We start from the raw sequence: 21,483 nt of genomic DNA, 5'->3' as shown, positions 1-21,483 counted from the left end.
TAAATTAACATTTCAAATGTTACAAGTTTTATTTACATTAGAAAAAAATCAGGGTACAATTTAAATGGTAGAAAACACTGTGGAATAGCAGTAAAGCAAACATTTCCATCAGTCTATTGGTTTAAATCACCAGATGAATATATTTAAAAAATATATTCCAATGCATGCTGACAACATCGGATAAAATTCCACATAAATCTCATTTACATTCAGAAGTAAGATTGGAAGAGAATTTCTTCCAACAGGTTAAGAGACTGCTGAGAACAAACACCATACAATCAGATGTAGCAACCATCATACTATTTGGCAGTTCACTGGGGCAGCAGCTGGAAAAATCAAGAACTAGACATGCTATGGCTGAATGTCTTCATAAATCCATGGGAAAACACAGAAGGAAACTCACAGCAGAAGAAATCCAATGATTTCTTGGTTTGGGGGAAAAAGAGGGGAGTGGTGATATGAGTTAAAAAGTGCATTTTGAGAGAAAACAACGTCTACAAAATGCAGGGAAATGGTGTGTGTGTGTTTAGAGAATGATCCTGTGAAGAAGTCTCCAAAATCTGAAAACACAGTTTTTGGTTTCCCTGAAGATTTTCCATTTCCAAGATGAATTGTGGAGTCTGCCTTCTCTTCCTGAAGTCTTTATTTCCTTACAATCCGGTACAGAAAAAACAATTGTCAGTACAGAATTGCTGACTATTGAGGGGCTCTGAGGATCCAGCATGCCCCCCAGGAGAGTGTCCAGGAGTTGGGTCCGGTGGTGGGGTGGGGAGAAGTTCCTTTCTTCCTAGAAGAGACATCTGCAGGCTTTGCTCCTAGGGTGTGGAGAGCACTGAGGAGGCGCCTGGGGACTTGAACTTGGAGAGGGAGGTAGAGGTTGCAGCGGTGAGGTGGGGAAGGGCCTCAGAAGGTGGAAATCCACGTCGTAGGCGGGATTAGAAGAGCGCCTCACTGGACTAGGGGTGGGGGCCCAAGCAGGGAGAAATGGGATGGGCCCCCGCGGGCCGGCTGGAGGGTCCATCCATTGCTCCTCGAACTCCTCTATTTTTCTGACGATCTCTGGCATAAATTCGCAGAAGAATCCCTGCTCGACGACCCTGTTCTCACCGAGGGGTCTCAGGAAGGCGCCCAGTTCCGGGTCTCCAGGACAGTCTCCCTGACCTCCTGGGCGTTGGTGGGTGGCTCCCACGAGGCCCTCAGGGATCAGAATGAGGTTGTGTCCTTGGAGATTCACTTGCAGGACCGAGGATGGCGCAGGCTGTAGCACCAGGTGGCCGTCGTCCATGGGTACCTGTAAGGAGCAGCCCGCGGCCAGAACCACCACGGAGGGGAGCGCGGTGGCGTTGGCTGCTGCTGCTGATGCTGCAGAGTTTTGCAGGTTGGGTGCCGCCGGGGGCTCTGCGGGGTCTGCAGGGTCGTCTAGTCGGCGGCGTTTGGCAGGACCAGGTCCTTCAGGCTGTGGTCCCCCCCAGGGCGCGGGGCAGGCGCTGGGGCTTCGTGGACGAATGCCCACCATGTCGAAGGCGCTTGGTGGATGCTCTGGTTTCGGGGCAAAGTGAGTGCGGAGCACAGGTGGCAGTTGCTGCGCGCAGTGACAGTCGGGTCAGGAGGATAGGTGAGGTGCGCTAAGCTTTCAGGTGGGCCGCAGTCCTGGCTTCTATGGATCTGCGCCCGCTGCTGTGCTTGGCGTCTGGCTTTGGAACCTTGCTCCTATGCACTGACCCGGATGCGCCCTGGAGGGCCAGTTATGTTGCCTGAGCAACCCAAGCTCCATTGTCACGCTAAGCCCCGCCCCTACGGAGCTCCGCCCCTAGATGGGAGGAGTCGGCTGGCTAATAGCTTTGGCTGTGGGGAAATACCTGTGTGGGTCCTTGGGGGGCAGAATCACTGGTGTTTCTTGGGTGGAGGGATTAAAAACAGGCATAGAATTTGAAGAGGGCTAATGTTAGAATTCATGTTTTCCAGGATTCTGGGGAAAGCACTCCAAAAGTCCCCTGCACCTAGTAATCCCCAACCGCCAACCCACCCAAAGGCTACTTAAAGTCCCCCCCATCCCCCTTTGTTCTTTTTGGTGGTGGGGATTGAACTCAGGGACTTACACATGCTAAGCAAGGTTCCCATTCTGAACTTATTATTATTATTATTATTATTATTATTATTATTTTTGAGGGGAGGGGTAGGTACTTTAAACTCAGGGGCACCGGATCACTAGCCACATCCCCAGCTCTTTATGTATTTTATTTAGAGTTAGGGTCTCGCTAGGTTATCACCTACTGTTGCTGAGATTGGCTTTGAACTCCTGATCCTCTTGCCTCAGCCTCAGGAGTTACTAGCATTGCAGGCTTGCAGCACCATGCCCGGCCTGAAATTCTTTTTAATGTTTGACAGTCGTTTTATCTTAAGAATAAATGCAAAATGCAGATTTTTCTTTCAGGAAAAGTGCTTTTTAAATACTAAAATGAAAGGCTTTATGGTAGTTTGTTCCTGAAGGTTAAGGCCTGTAATAAAACTGTTAATTGCATTATTAAAATTAAAGCAACATAATTAACTTTTTTTCTTTTTTATTGAGCAGTTCTATGTCCACCATTTTACTGTTTTAAAATATGATTTTCCTAGGCGTGGTGGTGCATGTCTGTAATCTGGGCGATTTGGCTGGTTGAAACCGGGAGATCCCAAGTTTAAAGCCAGCCTCAACAATTTAAAGAGATCTTAAGCAATTTGGAGAGAGCCTGTCTCAAAAAACAAAGGGCTGGGGATGTGGCTCAATGGTTAAATTGTTCCCCCTGGGTTTAATCCCTGGTACTTCCTCACCCAGGTCTTGCCAAATATGATCTTTTTTTTCCTTACAACAGCTGTGGCTCTAAGTGGTAAAGCAAAATTTCTCAAAATTAAACACTTCATTTATGTTGGGTGTAGAATCAAATGCAATCGTGAATTTAAATCAAATATACTTAATTTATGTATTTATTGTATTTACCTAACAAACACTGATTTGGTACTGTGTGTGCCTTTCAAATGAACATGTGTGTCTACCCTGTTTTATTTCCAATGTTTTTTTTCTTGGTTTACATTCCAGGGAACCCAGTGTGCTTCAATTTCACTACATTCTTGCAAAACACTTATCTCTCATATTGTCTGCCTGTCTGCTGGCCTGCCTGCTTTTCTTCCATTCATCAGTGAATATAAAATGTACAGAATCGTAACTTTCACTTGGCTTATTTGTACATACACAAAACCATAATTGGATCAATTTCATTCCCCAGTGCTTCCCCCACTGTTCCTTCTTCTGGGATCCCTTCCCTCTACTCTCCTAGTCTCCCTTCTAATTTCATGGGGTCCTTTTATTCCCTTCTAGCTTCCACACATGAGAGAAAATACATGGTACTTTTCTCTCTGATTTTGACTTATTCACTCCAAAAAATTATGGTCTCCAGTTTCATCCATTTTTCTGCAAGTGACATTTATTCTTCTTTACGTCTGAATAAAACTGCATTGTGTGTGAGTGTGTGCATATATGTATATATACATACATGTATATAATTTTCTATATATATATATATATATATATATATATATATATATATATGTTTTTCTCCTTATCCATTTATCTTTTGACAGACACCTTGGTTGATCCCATAACTTGGCTAATGTGAACCGTGCTGCAATAAACATGGTATGCATGTTATCTGTAAAATGTGCTGTCTTTATTTTTTATTTTTTGATAAATACCCTAAAGTGGTATAGCTGCATCATATGGAAGATTTATTTTTAGCCTTTTGAACAACCCCCATACTAATTTCCACAGTGGCTATACTAATTTATATTTCCACCAACAGTGTGTAAGGGTTTCTTACCCTGTCATCCCATCCTCACCAGCATTTGCTGTTTGTATTCTTGATGGCTGCCCTTCTAACTGTAGTGACACTGAATCTAAGTATAGGTTTTCTTGTTTTTGTACTGGGGATCGAACCCAGGGGCCTTTAACCACTGAGCCACATCCCCAGATCCTTATTTGTATTCTATTTAGAGACAGGGTCTCACTGAGTTGCTAAGGGCCTCACTAAGTTGCTGAGGCTGGATTTGAACTCACAATCCTCCTGCCTCAGGCTCCCTAGCAGCTAGGATTACAGGCATGCACCACTGCTCAGTAGAGTTTTGATGTGCATTTCCCTTTATTTATTTATTTTTATGTGGTCTGGAGGATCCAACCCAGGGCCTTGCTGGTGCTAGGCAAGTGCTCTGCTGCTGAGCCACAACCCCAATCTTGATATGCATTTCCCTGATGGCTAAAAATGTTGAACATTTTTCATATAATTGTTGACCCTTTATACTTCCTTTGAGAAGTGTCTGTACAATTCATTTACCCATTTATCGACTGGCTTACTTGCCTTGCAAACATTTCTTATTGCCGGATTCTTTAATCTTTTCCAACCTGGTATAGTAAAGTGCTACCCTGTGTTTTTATTTTGCATTTCTGATTACATGTGTGGCCACATCATTTTTTTCATTTAATTATTGGCAATTATATTTCATGTTTTCTATAACATGTTCCTCTCTTCTATTTTTTTTTACTTTAAATATTGGGTCTCAGAATACTACACACCATTTACTTATCAGATGTCTAATCAGGTGTCTATTGATCTCCTACAGTCTTTGATGACCTTATTACCTGATTCCCTATTATTCTTACAGTTCTACTTCTGGTATACTTTGTGGTTATTTGAATATTCTCATAGACTTTTCCTGAAAGGTGACCTCGAAGTCCTCTTTCCTTTTAACACTTTTGTCCTCCCTTCTGTAAGACTTATATGCTTGACCTTGCATTACTTCTAGTTGTGACCTCTCTATAATCACAATTTCAAACATTTTATTTTCAGAGTGCCTCTTCTAGCCTCTTTCAGTCTTTTAAATATCCAAACTCGATCTGTCTCAGCCCTCCTGGGGGGAAGGTGACACCCTCATGTTCACATTTCCCTCCTTTTCTGGAACTTAGATTCCATGGGCAACATGATAGTCACTGCCATGTTTATAACTTTGTATCCTTTCCCTTTGTCCTGCTTAGAAGGTCAAATCTATCTGCCTCTAATGTGTTGGAGAAAAAAAACACTCAACTTTATTGAATGATGTCTGTGTAAATAAGATGGATTCCATTAGGTGGATTCCTAATGCTGGGTAGAGATTTAACTGTATTGCTCAAGTCCAGTCACTTAACTTTCCAGATGAATGTTGCCTACTTTCTCCTCTTTTCTCAAGCCTCCTCTATTTCTTCTCTCATGTTCACTCCTAGATGGTCCCCTTGTTTCCTTTCACAGACACAATAAAAGCAATCAGGAGATTTCCCCAAATTGCCATAATCACATCTACCTACCAAGATGCATGGGGAGTATATATTCTGCCTTCTCTGCTCCTCCCTGCCAAATTATCCATGTTCTAGCCAAGGCTACTCCCTTCACCTGTGTAAACTATCTCATTGCGTCTTGCCTCCTTGAGAACCTCTCTTCAGCAATTCCTCCATCTGTGCCCTTCATTATCACATTTTGGCTTCCTCTTAAAATGCTAGCTATTGAATCAATATCTTCAATGTATAATCGAGAGGTAAAGCCTTTCTATCTTAAAACAAACACTCTTCACTAAACCCCTTCCAGGCCCTAAGCAACTTAGTGAGATCCTGCCTCAAATAAAATAAAAAAGGGGAAATGGCTTAGTGGTTAAAATCTCTGGATCAAGAAAAAAAAGTGTGTGAGTAAACTTAGAACATACAGGCTCTAAATGAATTCCTGGGATGTGGGATGACTATATCCTTTAATGCAAACATTCCTGCCATCTCTTTTGACTTCTCTGAGACCTCCTGATTCTTCATATATTCTCATTGAGATCATACTACACAAGTATGAAGTTCTTGGCATATGTAGACAATTAAACTTATAGAAAAAGAATAAACAAAACAAAAAATAGAATCGCATGGCTAAAAAGTGCACTGTTGATACTGCAATAATTATGAAACTGAATCTAAAAACATGTAGTGGTGTCTGAGATATTAACTTCTTTGAGATGGGGCTGAAATTCTGCTCCTTGCCTTACAGTCACTGATCAATGCTAATTTTATTTTATATATTTGTTTGGTATTGGGGAATTGGCATTTAACCACTAAGCCACATCCCCCACCCTTTTTAAAATGTTTTCTTCAGAGACCAGGGTCTTGCCGAATTGCTTAGGGCCTCTCTGAATTGCTTGAAGCCTTGCTAAATTGCTGAGACTGGCTTTGAATTTGTGATCCTCCTGCCTCAGCCTCCTGGGTTGCTGGGATTACAGGTGTGTGCCAACACACCCAGCTCAGTGCTGACCATTTTGAGTCAGTTGCCTTTAGAAGTGTAGTTTGGTTTCATGGGTTGATTATTGCAGAGGTTTTTGTTTTCTAGGGCTGATTGCTATGGTGGTTGTGAATCAGAGTTCTGGCGCCATAGGTGATCTGGTCATTGACAATTTTTATATTAAATCTCTTAATCCCTTCCCCTATTTTTGAGCATTCTCTTGGAGAGGTGGATCAGTTCAGGTAAATGTAGACACTTCCGACTTCACTACTTAGGGTTATTCATTTCCATATTCAACTGTATTACAAGATATTTGTGATCATTTTGTTAGTGTGTCATATAAAACAGGACTGTCATGACACCAGCACTATAGAAAATGAGGGAAAAAATAAAGATAAGCCAGCAGATAAAACAAAGCAGGAATTAGACAGGAGTCTTTGTTTGATGTCTGTGGCAAAAATCGTGGCCATCCAAGGTCATCTGCTTATTCTGAGAGTCTTAGTTTAGCTTTGTGCTTTCAAATGGGATTTCTATGACAAAATCATGGAATTTGCAGGGAAATGGATGGCACTAGAGCAGATTATGCTAAGTGAAGCTAGCCAATCCCTAAAAAACAAATGCCAAATGTCTTCTTTGATATAATGAGAGCAACCAAGAACAGAGCAGGGAGGAAGAGCAGGTGGAAAAGATTAACATTAAGCAGAGTCATGAAGTGGGAGGGAAAGGGAGAGAAAAGGGAAATTGCTTGGAAATGGAAGGAGACCCTCATTGTTATACAAAATTACTTATAAGAGTTTGTGAGGGGAATGGGAAAAAAAATAAGGAGAGAAATGAATTACAGTAGATGGGGTAGAGAGAGAAGATGGGAGGGGAGGGGAGGGGGGATAGTAGAGGATAGGAAAGGTAGCAGAATACAACAGTTACTATTATGGTATTATGTAAAAATGTGGATGTGTAACCGATGTGATTTTGAAATCTTTGTAATGTTTTGAATAACCAATAAAAAAAATAAAATAAAAAAATAAATCAAATGGGATTTCTAGAATCCTCAATTTGATGTCACCTACTGGAGTAGTTTTTCAGTTCCATGGAATTCTGAATTGGCTCTGACATGAACACAAGGACAGACTGTCTGCTGAATTTATTGTGAACAGTACCCGATAAGGTCCTTTCCAGTGAAGTTTAAGAGCAGCTTTTCCTCTGACATCCCTTTCAATAGATGACATCTCCTGAGTAATGGTCATGAAAAGCCTTTCTAGGAAAGCATTCAAAGGTGGCCTTAACCTGTTGGTAAGTTGTAGGACTTCTTTATATATTCTAGATACTAACCCCTAATTATGATATAATTGGAAGATATTTTCTCTCATTTTGTAGGTTGTCTTTGTCTTGATCATGTTCTTGGATGCGTAGAAAGTTTTCATTTTGTTGCCATCCAATTTATCTATTTTGCTTTTGTTGTACTTTTGGTGTCACATCCAAGAAATCATATCCAAATCCAATGTCATGAAGCTTTTCCTGTTTTTAAGAGTTCTATAGGCTTAGGTCTTGAAATTGGGCTGTAACCCACTTCCACGTGTGGGTGGAGGCCGAGGTGGTGCAAGGTGAATTTCTGGTCACCCTGATGGAGGTCCATATCCCCAAATGCAGTGGGGTTAACACCCTTTCAAGAGAAGACTCTGAACTGTCTTTTGTGAGGGTTCTAGAATATTTGGGGGTAATCTTCAATTTATCACAGACTCTTTTTCGTTCCTCAGACAGATCACTCTAAGTAATGAACTAGAATTTGACAAAACATTTATCTTTTGAAACTTTATTGTCTCTTTTCTGCTAAGGGTGGAGGCAAGTAAACAATCCTTTTTATAGGCTTCCTTGTTCTCTGAACACCATAGGAGAGGATGTCACATGGTGTATTAGAACGAATTGGCAAGAATTTTAGATCTTATCAAGGACCTGGGAAAATCAGAGGGGTCACTGGTGAATTCCTGAGATACTGTCCTCTTTTGGTAGAGGCAAAAAGGCATTGACTGTTCTGGTCTAGAAGTAAACTGGGAAGAGCAGAGCAGAGATTCACTGCAGGGAAAGAAGAGGCTTCAGGTGGGACAGATGACAGGGTAGGATTTGGGTCAAGTTCTAGCAGAAAGTGTTGGATCTGATTGATGACTAGAGTTCTTAAACAAATTGATTGTCTGTTTTGTTTCCTTCTAAAACAAATCGATTGTCCATTTTGTTTCCTTCTTAGCAGGATGAGAATGTGACAAGCACTTATGCATAGTATGAGAATGCCTTTGTATATAATGCCTTCAGTCACAGGTTTCCATCCTTCAAGGGACACTGGACAAGTTTGGGTAATGGCTTGGTAGGTTCAATCTGAACTTAGTAGTTTCTGTTCCCATTATTTTCCCTGTCTTGATGGAAGATATGCATTATATATAATAGAGAATGCAAAGGTGTGTACAGAAGACACATGCCTTGTGTATAAATAAAGGAATCCTTTGTAAACTCAAGAAATAGTCCATTTGGTGTGCATTTCATATTATAATTCTTTGTTCAAAGTAAGTCTCTCCCTATTGAATTCCCAGGCATGTTATCACACAGCCAGGAAGAATATTTTTAGTCAAGGGCCCAAGGGTTCCAGTTAAAGGCTGAGGGATAGAGAGAATATCTGTGTTATTTGAAACACCCTCCACCCATAGAGTGCATTTCCTCCAGTAAGGAAGCTATACAACTGTAGCAGCATTTTGAGGAGAAATACTAGCACTTGGATTAATTTTTGTTGGAAATGTTTGTGATATGGCTTTTAAGAGACTTGGCTCTACTTTTCAGCTGTTTTTTTTTTTTTAATTTTAAATACTGGGAATCAAATTTAGGGGTGCTTTAACATTGAGCTACATACCCACCTGCTGAGAGCCACAGCCAAATAATATATTGCATGGCATTTTTGGTTGAAAGGTGACACCAGTATGCCATTGAGATGATATGATTATGTTAAGATTTGCATTCATATGCAGCAAACTTTCAGACTGCCAGCTGATGATTGGCTCACAACGCATATGGATATTGGACTCCTGCTGTCCACTTTGGGCTGCTATGGGACCCCTAGAGTGTTCCCATTGGTTGGGGAAGTGCAGTAGGAGGGAATTCGGGAGGAAGAACTTCCTCTTGGGATCCGGGAGGATGGCGGCATCGGTCGATTGGAAATTTTCCTGGGCATTGGCCGTAGTTTCAAAAATAAAGTTTGCTCCTACTTGAATGGCTCGTGATTTTGTTCCCAGCCAGACTGCGGCAATTGGTGGCCCGTACGGGGACGCCTGAATCTTGGAGGTAAGTAAAATTGCTCGCCCCTGAGGGAAGGCGACAGAATGGGTGACCATTTCAAATAACAATGTGTTCTTGTTTTTCTTTATTTTGTTTTTGTTTCAAGCTGCCTATCCCTAGAATTTTCTCAGGCAAACTGGGAAAAATGGTTGGCTCAAGTTTTGAAGTTGTTCGGCCCTAAGAAAGAGAAAATTGATACAACCATTCTTTGTTCTGTTTTTGTTTTATGCTATCTTATTTGGTTGCGTTACCTTTATAGTAGATTAGAAACTAGTAAAAAACAAACCGAAAGACTGTTAAGTAAATTGTTAGAGGTCCAGACTATGGTAGAAAACATGTTAGGTCATGCAAAAGAGAAGGTCTCTTGAGCTAGTCAAACAGAGGAAAATTTGAAGAAAGAAAGCTTAGAGGAAAAACAACCATCAGGCGGGGATTTACAACAGGAGGCTGCTGCTATCTCTGTTCTGTCACCAGAGGGCATAATTCAACCAACAGCTCCATCTACAGCTGAGCAGCCCTCAACTCCCTTAGTTGATGGGCAGAATCCTGAGGCAGGACCCCAAAGATTAGCATGCCCTGTACTTGAGCAGGCAGGAAGGCAACGAATTCACCGTGGTTTAGATTTTAAAACAGTGAAGCAATAAAGGAGGCTGTAACAACCTACGGCCCGCAAGCACCCTTCACCATAAGTATGGTGGAATCTATTACCAACTTGGACATGACACCAGCAGATTGGGCTAACATGTGTCGATCTGTGCTAAATGGAGGACAATATTTGTTGTGGAAGGTTGCCAATGAGGAATTTTGCACAGAGACAGCTAGGCGAAATGCAGCAGCCGGTTACCCTCAAAGAAATCTAGAAATGTTGTTAGGAAAGGGACCTTATGAGGGTCAACGGCAACAAATTGAATATGATCCTGGTGTATACGCACAAATTGCTGTAGATGCGGTTAGGGCATGGAAAACTTTACAGGGGCATGGAGATTTACAAGGACAATTATCTAAGGTAATACAAGGAACTCATGAACCTTACGCTGAATTTGTAGATAGGCTTATTCAAACAGCTTCTAGAATATTTGGAGATACAGAACAGGCAATGCCATTTATAAAACAACTGGCTTATGACCAAGCAAATCGTTGCTGCAGAGAGGTCATTAGACCATGGAAACATGAAGATTTAAACACATATATTAAATTATGTAGAGACATTAATGAACAAGGGCAAATCTTAGCAGCAGTACAACAGGCTTTAGATGCCAGGCCAAAAGCATGCTATAATTGTGATCAAACAGGGCATTTTAAAAGGAGTTGCCCCAAAGGAGGAGGGTTTAACAGAGCTAGGTATCAAAGGAATAGAATACCGGGTATTTGCCCACGATGCCGTAGAGGGAAACATTGGGCTAATGAATGCCATTCTCAAACCACCATGGAGGGTATTCCGTTATCAAAAATGGACAAGGACCAAGTGTTTACCCACAATATCGTGGAGAAAGGCATCAGGCTCCATTGCCAAAAAATGGACTGGAGGGCCCAATGCTCCGGGGCCCAAAACCACAAATATACGGGGCAATGGAGGAACCCAATAGCACCATCAAGGTAGTGCCCAGGACATGTTATCCATTAAATCCCTCATCAGACAAACTAGAGGAGCACAGGGTTGGACATCTGTGCCTCTGCCAGAGCAGTACTAACTCCAGAGATGGGAATTCAAATCATTCCCACAGGAGTAAAAGGACCTCTTCCCCAAGGAACAGTAGGCTTATTATTGGGACGCAGTTCTTCTATACTAAAAGGACTTATGATAAGTCCCAGGGTAATTGATCCCGATTATGAAGGTGAAATAAAAATTATAGCTAGTTCTCCAAAAGGTATATCAGTAATTTCACCAGGAGATAGAATAGCACAGTTATTAATAGTACCCAGCCTACATGATAAATTTTCCAGTTGTACTGTAGAAAGAGGTACCAGGGGATTAGGCTCCACAGGTGTAGATTGGGATATGCTGTCTTTAAATTTAGATTCTCGCCCCATGCTAAAACTAAATGTTCAAGGACATGAATTTAATGGGCTACTGGACACAGGTGCTGACCTTAGCATCATATCTTGTCAAGAATGGACAAAACATTGGCCATTACAACAAGCCGCTCAAATGCTTCGAGGCCTAGGAGTGGCTACTAATCCCCATAGAAGTGCAATGGTATTAGATTGGAAAGATCCTGAAGGATGTGAAGGAACTATACAGCCCTATGTATTGAATCATCTTCCTATAAATTTATGGGGACGAGATGTTCTAGATCAATTAGGTTTGACATTAACAAATAACATCAGTCCTAACGCGCCCACTACTAGGGCTAAACAAGGTTTTAGGAAAGAAAAAAGATTAAGAGAACAAGAACAAGGTATGACAGCACCAATTCAAATAGATCAAGAAATAAATAGACATGGATTGTGCTTTCAGAAAGGGCCACTGAGACAATCAAAATCACTTGGAAATCAGAAAGACCAGTGTGGGTTCCTCAGTGGCCCCTGACTAAAGAAAAGATACAAATAGCCCATGACCTGGTCAAACAACAATTAGTGGAGGGACATATACAACCTTCCGTATCTCCCCATAATACTCCCATTTTTGTCATTAAAAAGAAATCTGGTAAATGGAGATTATTGCAAGATTTAAGAGCCATTAATAATGAGATGGTTATTATGGGACCTGCTCAATCAGGGATTCCCCAATTGTCTGCTTTACCAAAAACCTGGTATGTTTTAGCTATAGATATTAAAGATTGTTTTTTTTCATTTTTCTTTTTTTTAAAGAGAGAATGAGAGAGGAAAAGGAGAGAGAGAGAGAGAGAGAGAGAGAGAGAGAGAGAGAATTTTTTAAAAAATATTTATTTATTTATTTATTTTTAGTTATCGGCGGACACAACATCCTTGTTTGTATGGGGTGCTGAGGATCGAACCCGGGCCGCACGCATGCAAGGCGAGCGCGCTACAGCTTGAGCCACATCCCCAGCCCCAGATTGTTTTTTTTTGTTTCAATTCCAATTCATCCGGAGGATAGTTCAAATTTTGCATTTACTATCCCTGCACTAAATCATGAAGGTCCTGATCAGAGATATGAATGAAAGTAATCCCTCAAGGGAAGGCTAATAGTCCAACTATGTGTCAAATTTATGTTAACAAAGCAATCCAGCCACTTAGAAATCAAAATCCTGAACTACAAATATTTCACTATATGGATGATGTGTTATTGGCACATAAAGATAAAAACACATTGCTAGAATGTTTTGCCACACTTACAAATTTATTAAAAAATTATAATCTAGAGATAGCAATAGATAAAGTACAATTAAATCTTCCAATTAATTTTTTAGGAGTTTTAGTATCCTCAACCATGGTCCGTCCACCAAAAATTCAAATACGAGTAGATCAACTCAAATCACTTAACGACTTTCAAAAGTTATTGGGAGACATAAATTAGATAAGGCCTTATCTAGGCATACCAACAGGAGAGCTAGGACCTTTATTTGATATCCTAAAAGGTCCATCAGATCCAAATTCACCCTACATGTTAATGCCTGAAGCAAGAAAGGCATTAAAAATCATTGAAACATATATGGAAAATATGCGTTTGGATAGAATTGATATAAGTTTGCCTTTATTATTTATTGTACTACCAACAAAAAATATTCCTACAGGAGTATTTTGGCAAGAAGGTCCATTATTGTGGATACATTTATCTTATTCTCCTAACACTATTCTTACTAAGTATCCTGAGGCTGTAGGACAATTAATACTCAAAGGAATAAAAGTAGCAAAGGGAATATTTGGGATTTCTCCCAATAAAATTATTACTCCATATACTATGGATCAAATTGATGAGTTAGCTAATGAGTTAAATACTTGGGCAATAATCATGTGTAAATCTAATGTTTCATTTGATAATCACTTACCATCTAATCCTTTGCTGTCTTTTTGGTCTAAGCATCCTGTAGTTTTTCCAAAGATGACACAAAAAAACCCTATCATGAATGGTCCAAATATATTCACTGATGGGTCAAATAATGGTACAGCAGCGGTAGTTACCCTGATCAAACTTTTACATTTTTAGTACCCAAACAATCAGCTCAAAAGGTAAAGCTTAATGCAGTATTACAAGCTTTTGTGATGTTTAAAGATTCTGTATTTAATTTATTTTCTGATAGTCAGTATGTAGTTAATGCTATAGTATCCCTTGAAGATGCTAATAGGATTTCCCCTTCTTCTACTGTTTCCTCTTTGTTTTCCACTATACAAAGTCTAATCTGGGACAGAAAAGATCCATTCTTTATAGGACATATCAGGGCACATATAGGATTGCCTGGAGCCCTTAGTTTGGGCAATGATTTAGCAGATAAATCTACACATGACATACATATTTTCTCCACTATAGAAGAAGCTATAAATTTTCATAAAAGGTTCCGTGTCAATGCTAATACTTTACAAAAGGGTTTTAAAATAACTAAAGAACAAGCCAGACATATAATAAAACAATGTCAAAATTGTGTGACCTTTTTACCACAAGTTAATCTTGGAGTCAATCCTAGAGGACTGATACCTAACCATATTTGGCAGATGGACGTCACGCACTTGCCAGAATTTGGAAAATTAAAATATTTACATGTTACAGTTGATACTTCTTCTGGATTTTTGATGGGCTCCCTTCATGCTGGAGAAAAAACTAAAGATGTTATAGCTCATTGGTTACAAAATTTTGTCACTGTGGGCGTTCCAAAACAGTTAAAAACAGATAATGGTCCTGGTTATGCTTCTACCTCTTTTAAACAATTTTGCTCATCATTTGGCATTACTCACATAACAGGAATTCCATACAATCCACAGGGACAAGGCATAATTGAAAGAGCTCATCAAACTATTAAAATGTACTTATTAAAACAAAAGGAGGGAATTGAAAAGGGGTATATATCCCCCAAAGATAAACTTAAAATAACCCTTTTGACTCTAAGCTTTTCAAATTTTGATTCATCAGGGCTTAGTGCTGCGGAAAGACATTTGTATCCAAAAAATGTACATAAGCCTAAGGTACTTTGGAAGGATATTCTAACAGGACAATGGAAAGGTCCTGACCCAGTGATTGTCTGGGGTCGGGGCTCTGTTCGTGTGTTTCAACAGGGAGAACAGTAGCCGATTTGGATTCCAGAGAGATTAACCAAAACAATTTCTACAGATCAAAAAGAAGATGATTTGACTCAAATCCACAACAGCTGATATCCAGAACTCCAGCTTGGCTATTCTTACATCTGCAACAGTGATTAACCAGGATGCTTTTTTCAATATCTATTTTATTATTGCTTTTTCCCACATCATAAAGTTCTATTTTATTTTTGAGCTCATACAGACCTAGATTAATGTTTTTCTGATCAGTTTTATTTTTTGACTGTGGAGTTTTTAAAGGTTGCAATGGAGATTTCACCTAGGTAAAGCTACAAGGCCTTTACTATTGTCTTATATGTTGTATGTTAGGTGTGCACACTTCTGTTTTGTGTTGTATGACTATATGTGCGTATGTCCATATATCATATATGAGGAGCGCTCATGAATAAATCGATCCGAATTTTTTTTATTATTCATGTGATTTTAATGGTTTAATTTAAATTGGGTAAATAGCTGTTAAAGATTGTTTCAATATGTGTACAAATAAGCAGGTTAACAGATTTGTTTGTTTACTTTCACCTTTCCTTTTCATTATATTTAATAATTCTGTTGAGGATAATGTAAATTGTTCTAAAAATTGTTTTCTTAGTACCTGTTGAAATGTTACATATTTTTTTTTACATCATTGTCAGAATTCCTATTTTCATCCCAGTGCCGGTGAAGACAAAGATGAAACCAAACTACAACTTCTTCGATAATTATCACAACAAACTGTATAAACTGATACATCAATGAATAATAACTGAACAAGTAATGCTCTGTCAATGAGTCGATTTATTTTGGGAGGAAATGAACATATTGATGGATTCCTCTGCTTTGAACTGCTTACAGAACTTGCCTGGACTATGTATCACTTGTATACACTGTGATCTATCTGTTGATGCAGCGAATTATGGTAATGCTGGCGTATCTTTGTTGATGTGTCACCAGTGATGCAATTTTTCCTAGGAGCCATCAATTAACTTGGTGTCATGGCATTTCTGTATCCTCCTCCCTTCTACTAGTGATGGTCTAATTTTGGGGGCCAACAGAGGTGAGGCAAAGAACCTCACCCCCCCCCCCACTGGTGCATAGGCCAAATCTGGGGGCCAACAGAGGTGAGGCAAAGAACCTCACCCCCCCACTGGTGCATAGGCCTATCCACAAGTATGGCTATATGCTAGACCGGTAGTCAGTGATGGGTATGATCCAATTGCAGTGGTATCAACCTAAGACAGGAGGCTGACGCCTAGAGGTCAGTTTTCCGATGACAGGTAAGAATCATATGTTGAATTGGACAACCTACCAGGCACGGTCCCTAGCCACATTGCTTGTTGCTTAATTAAACAGAAGGGGGGAAATGCTAAGAGCCACAGCCAAATAATATATTGCATGGCATTTTTGGTTGAAAGGTGACGCCAGCAAGCCATTGAGATGATATGATTATGTTAAGATTTGCATTCATATGCAGCAAACTTTCAGACTGCCAGCTGATGATTGGCTCACAACGCATATGGATATTGGACTCCTGCTGTCCACCTAGGCCTGCTACAGGACTCCTAGAGAGTTCACATTGGTTGGGGAAGTGCAGTAGGAGGGAATTCGGGAGGAAGAACCGCCTCTTGGGATCCCGGAGGACGGCAACATGGGTCGATCGGAAATCTTCCCAGGCATTGGCGGCAGTTTCAAAAATAAAGTTTGCTCCTACTTGAATGGCTCGTGACTTTGTGCCCAGCCAGACTGCACACCCACCCTTTTTATTTTTATTTTGAGACAGATCACACTAAATTGCCCAGGCTGGCTTCAAACTTGTGATCCTCTTGCCTCAGCCTCCCCAGTAGCTAGGATTATAGGTGTGAGCCACCACACCTGGCTTCAGATTTTTTAATTATAATTTTAATATTGTTGGACACAATACCTTCATTTATTGATTTTTATGTGGTGCTGAGGATTGAACCCAGGACCTCTCATGTGCAAGGCTAACACACACCACCATTGAGCCACAACCCCAGCCCTCAGCTTTTTTTATTTGACCCTCAGTTTTATTATGGAAAGAGAGACCCATAGATCCTTTTCTGGGTCAGTCCAGTCAGCTTTTTCTATCCAGGGTTTAGCATCTGCGGTTATGACCAATATGTGTATCAACTGATGTGAGTCAGTTGATTCAGGATCATGGGTACCACAACGAAATCTAAATTCTTCTAAAGAAATCCAATTTCTTCCATGAATGTTTGCTGGTCTTGTCTGTGTTAAGGGACACATTAGCTCTTAATTCAGTGCAGGTCCAAGTTTTAAATTCTACAGTTGCCCGAATCCTTGATTCATGGAACAGATGGATCTTTAGAAGCAATTGGCATTTTAGGTTCTTGAGAGAGAAAAGGGAGAATGTTGGAGCCTGGACAAGAAGAATTGAAAAAAGGAATTGATGGATGTACTGAAGGAGGGAGATTGGGAGGAGAAGGGGCAGCGGGAGATCTAAATTTAGGGAGGCAGCTGGAGGTCAAAGGTGAAATATTTATTAGGGATATGAGTCTTGTGTGATATTACCTGTCAAATGGCTCATTAGCTTTGGCTAGAGAATCTTTTAATGAGGGAAATTTTGACTCAGAATTTTGTTTGGAGGCTTCTCTGTGTACCCAAGGAAAAAGTTGTACCCACTGAATCTGAGAAAATCCTATTCCCTTCCTTTTCTAAGGTGTCTCTCAAATTTTGTTCAAGTCAAATATTCCCCACATTAGCCACTGATGGTCCACATCATCCTTGGTGAAATTGTGCCATTTAGAAAGAGACACAAGACTTAGGATCATAATGAGAAACATATAAGAAGCAGGCATTTTTCCTGCAAGAGGAGAGAATTTAGACTCAGAAGGCCCTCTAAGAGCTGGCAATGTCAATAAACATGGTGCTGTGCACCTTGTGTAAGAGGTTCCAGCCATCTTGACACTTTTAGATTGTACAATGCAACATGGAAACACAGAAAAGAGAAAAGGGGATGAAGAGGAATGGCTTGATTCCACCAAGGATGGCAAACAAATGGATGTGATAACAAAACGTGAGTTTTGAACTGAGAATAAACAAACGAGGAACTCACAGAGAAAGTTTAGACCCTGTGCTGATCTAGTGTATTGGGCTGGGTAGAGCCCGATTCAATGGGGCCTTAGGAAAGACAGAAAATAAAGGAACCCCATCCAAATGGGAACAAACAGAAGCTATTTATTCATGTCTTGCTATAGCAAGGGGGTTAGCCCACACCATTTGCTTTAATTTTTTTATTTGTTCTTTTCAGTTATAGATGACAGTAGAATATATTTTGACATCATACATACATGGGGTATAACTTCCCACTTTTGTGGTTGTACATGATGTGGAGTTAACACTGATTGTGTATTGATACATAAACACAGGAAAGTTATGTAGGGTTCTTTCTACTTTTTTTTTCTATTCCCAACTCCCCTCCATTCCCCTCACTCTTTCCATCCAATCCAGTGAACTCCACCCTGCACTCCACTTATTGTGAGTCAGCATCCGCATATCAGAGAGAACATTTGGCCTTTGGTTTTGGGGATTGGCTTATTTCACTTGGCATGAGTCTTCAGTTCCACCCATTTACTGGCAAATGCCATAATTTCCTTGTTCTTTATGGCTGAGTAATATTCCATTGTGTGTAGGTACCACATTTTCTTTATCCATTCATCTGTTGAAGGTCTTCTAGATTGGTTCCATAGCTTAGCTATTGTGAGTTGAGCTGTATAAACATTGATCATCATTTGCTTTTGCCAGAGATTTAAAGGCAGCCAGGAGGTCAGGAGAGGTTTGCAATGGACAAAGGGAAGGCATCAGGTGTGTCTGATTGGAAGTTTTGGGCATGGGAAGGCTGTAGGTGGGCTAATAGAAGTGGATATTCTAAGTGATTGGTATGGTTTTCCATCTCTTAGGAACAGCATATTGAGTGTTCTCTGGTTGGTCCTGTGTTGGAATTGGGAGAGAAGATTAGGGAATTTGACAGTTAATGATCAAGTTCTGGCCATTTTGGGGTCTGACTCTAGAGGTTATGATTTATCTTCTAGGATAATTGCTGGAGAGGTTGTGAGTTTGGGTTTGACTGTCAGGTATGATCTGACCATCATTAATTTCTATTTTTAGTCTCTCAGATCTTTTTATTACCTTGGCTGACAAGGAGTCCAGCTCTCAAATGCCATATCCTGCCATCACCCTATTCCCCTTGGAGCTTATCAGTGATACTGGGTGTCTCCAAGTGCATTCCTTTTTTTAAAAAAATTTGTTTTAATTAGTTACACATGACAGTCCAATGATCTTGACATATCATACATTTGAATGAGGTGGAATATAATTTATCATTTTTCTGAGTGTACAGGTTGCAGAATCACATTGGTCATGCAGTCATGTTCCAAGTGCATTCCTATTGCTCTTATTTGCAGTGTTCCTCTAAGTTCTGCTAGACATGGTAGTAGCTGGTGCATTTTACTACTTTAGCTAGTATATCCAGCATATAATACCGTTTCTCTAATTTTTTTTTTTTACTTAGGATTGAACCCAGGTGTACTTAACCACTGAGACATATACCAAGCCCTTTTTTTTTTGTATTTTATTTAGTGTCAGGGCCTACCTCAGTTGCTTAGGGCCTCACTAATTAGCTAAGGCTGGCTTTGAACTCGAGATCTTCCTGCCTCAGCCTCCAGAGCTGCTGGGATTACAGGTGTGGGACACTGTGCCCAGCTTCTCTAAACCTTTGCTTGATTTTTCTACAGTCTGCCTTTGCAGTGGTAGCATTTCTCCTTAACGTACTGTGGATCATTCTTTTCTCCAAGCTTCTGAGAGTTGCTTTTAAGAATGTGAGTACTGTCTTAACAAAGTCCTTTCCAGGGTGTTAAAACTCTCCTGTATTACAGGAGAATTCTTCTAAATTGCCAGACTCTCTCTTTAACAGGCTGATATCCAGCAGCTTCAGTTCTATACTTGATTCCTACTGGTTTATGTTGGGTGAATCCTGCAGAACACACACATACACCTGCACACATACACACATACACACACACACACAATTATGTGCTTTTCTTCCCTCCCCTTCATTGTTTACAGGCCCATATCTCTGGGCTTAACTTTAATTACTGGCCTTGTGGTGGAGAGGAGTTAGGGGTAGATTTTGAGGTTGCTGCATGTTGCCTTGCCAGGCAGCTGCTTCTGTCAACTTAATGCAAGGCAGTGCCAACCATTAAGAGAGAAGAGCAGGCCAGTTCTCCAGGCTTGGGTTTTGGGAATTCAAGATATTCAAATCTGTCCAACTAGTTGTCTTTACCCCATGTCTCAGAGCCCAATCAGAGCTGTGACCTCACCAGCACAGACTTGCCTAATTTGAGAATTCAACTTGTCTGTTCAGTAAACTGTGGTTCAGTTGCTTAGGTTCCTACCCCTAGCTCCAAGAGATGTAAGACTAATTGTATGAATTGAAGAGACTGCCTGGATCTCATATTTAGATTTCATTGGTAATTAACCATCCTTCTCATTCCCAAATGCATTGATTATTTTAGAAGTGGCCATTCATTTCACTCTTTTTTTTTTTTTGGTACCAGGGATTGAACCCAGGGAAACTCAACCACTGAGCCACACCCCTTGTTCTTTTTTGTAGTTTAGAGACAGGGTCTCACTGAGTTGCTTAGGGCCTCACTAAGTTGCTGAGGATCGCTTTGAACTTGTGACTCTCCTGCCTCAACCTTCAGATGTTGGGATGATCTGCAGGGAATATGGGCACCACCACACCCATCCCGCCCACTACTCTTTTCTTAGTGCAGCCCTCCACTCTCTTTCCAACACTGGGGCTCTTGTCCCTCATTTCTTGAATGCTTTTTACTCTATTCCATATTGATTCTGTCACAATTCCTAATGATTTAAAAATATTTGGATGATTCTTCCAACACACTGGTATGTTTCTGTCTTTCATGATTCTCAAGCAATCCAAACTCCTGTATCTCACATTTCCCTGATTTCTTGGGATGTTGAACATTTTGAACATTTTTTTTAATGTTTGTTAGTCCTTTGTATTTCTTCTTTTCAGAAGTGTGTTTAGTTCTTTTGCCCACTTATTGATTGGTTCTTTTGTGATTTTTTTTTTTTGGGATTAAGCTTTTTGAGTTCTTAATATATTCTAATATTAATTCCCTGTCAGAAGAGTAGTGGTAAAGATTTTCTCATTCTGTAAGCTCTTTATTCATGCTCTTAATTTTTTCCTTTCGGACATCAATGGAATGGAAGAAGGGAATTGAGGGAGAAGGAGGAGGGATGGGAAAAGGGAGGAACAGTGGAATGAAATTGATCATATTATGCTATGTACATATGTGAATATGTCATAGTGCATTCTACCATTATGTATTATCTGTAAAGCAACTGATTAAAAACCTAAAAATAAATAGAAGGAAGACTAGTAGAGAGGAAGAGGAACAGGGGAGAGAGGAGGGAAGGGAAAGTGGAAGTACTGGGTATTAAAATGGAAACAATTATATTCTATGCATGTATGGGTGTCAAAAATGAACCCCAGTATTATGTATAACTATAATGCAATAATAAAAACATTTAAAAATCAAGGAACACAAAAAGTAAAATAAGACAATTTAAAAATATACTACAATAAGTAAAAAAGTCATATATAAAA

The 21,483-nt window shown here is 40.1% G+C and overlaps 1 protein-coding gene across 1 annotated transcript; it reads right to left on the bottom strand.

Moving 5' to 3' along the window:
• Window positions 1-787: 787 nt before the first annotated feature.
• On the bottom strand, window positions 788-1,516 carry LOC143407935 (proline-rich protein 23C-like). The gene has a single exon (XM_076867070.2). The coding sequence runs from the start codon at window positions 1,514-1,516 to the stop codon at window positions 788-790; it is 729 nt and encodes a 242-aa protein (XP_076723185.2).
• Between the last annotated feature and the right edge of the window lie 19,967 nt (window positions 1,517-21,483).

This window comes from Callospermophilus lateralis, chromosome 10 (genome assembly GCF_048772815.1).
Source record: "Callospermophilus lateralis isolate mCalLat2 chromosome 10, mCalLat2.hap1, whole genome shotgun sequence".
Classification (NCBI taxonomy): Eukaryota; Metazoa; Chordata; class Mammalia; order Rodentia; family Sciuridae; genus Callospermophilus; species Callospermophilus lateralis.
This window is presented reverse-complemented; position numbering and strand designations above follow the sequence as displayed.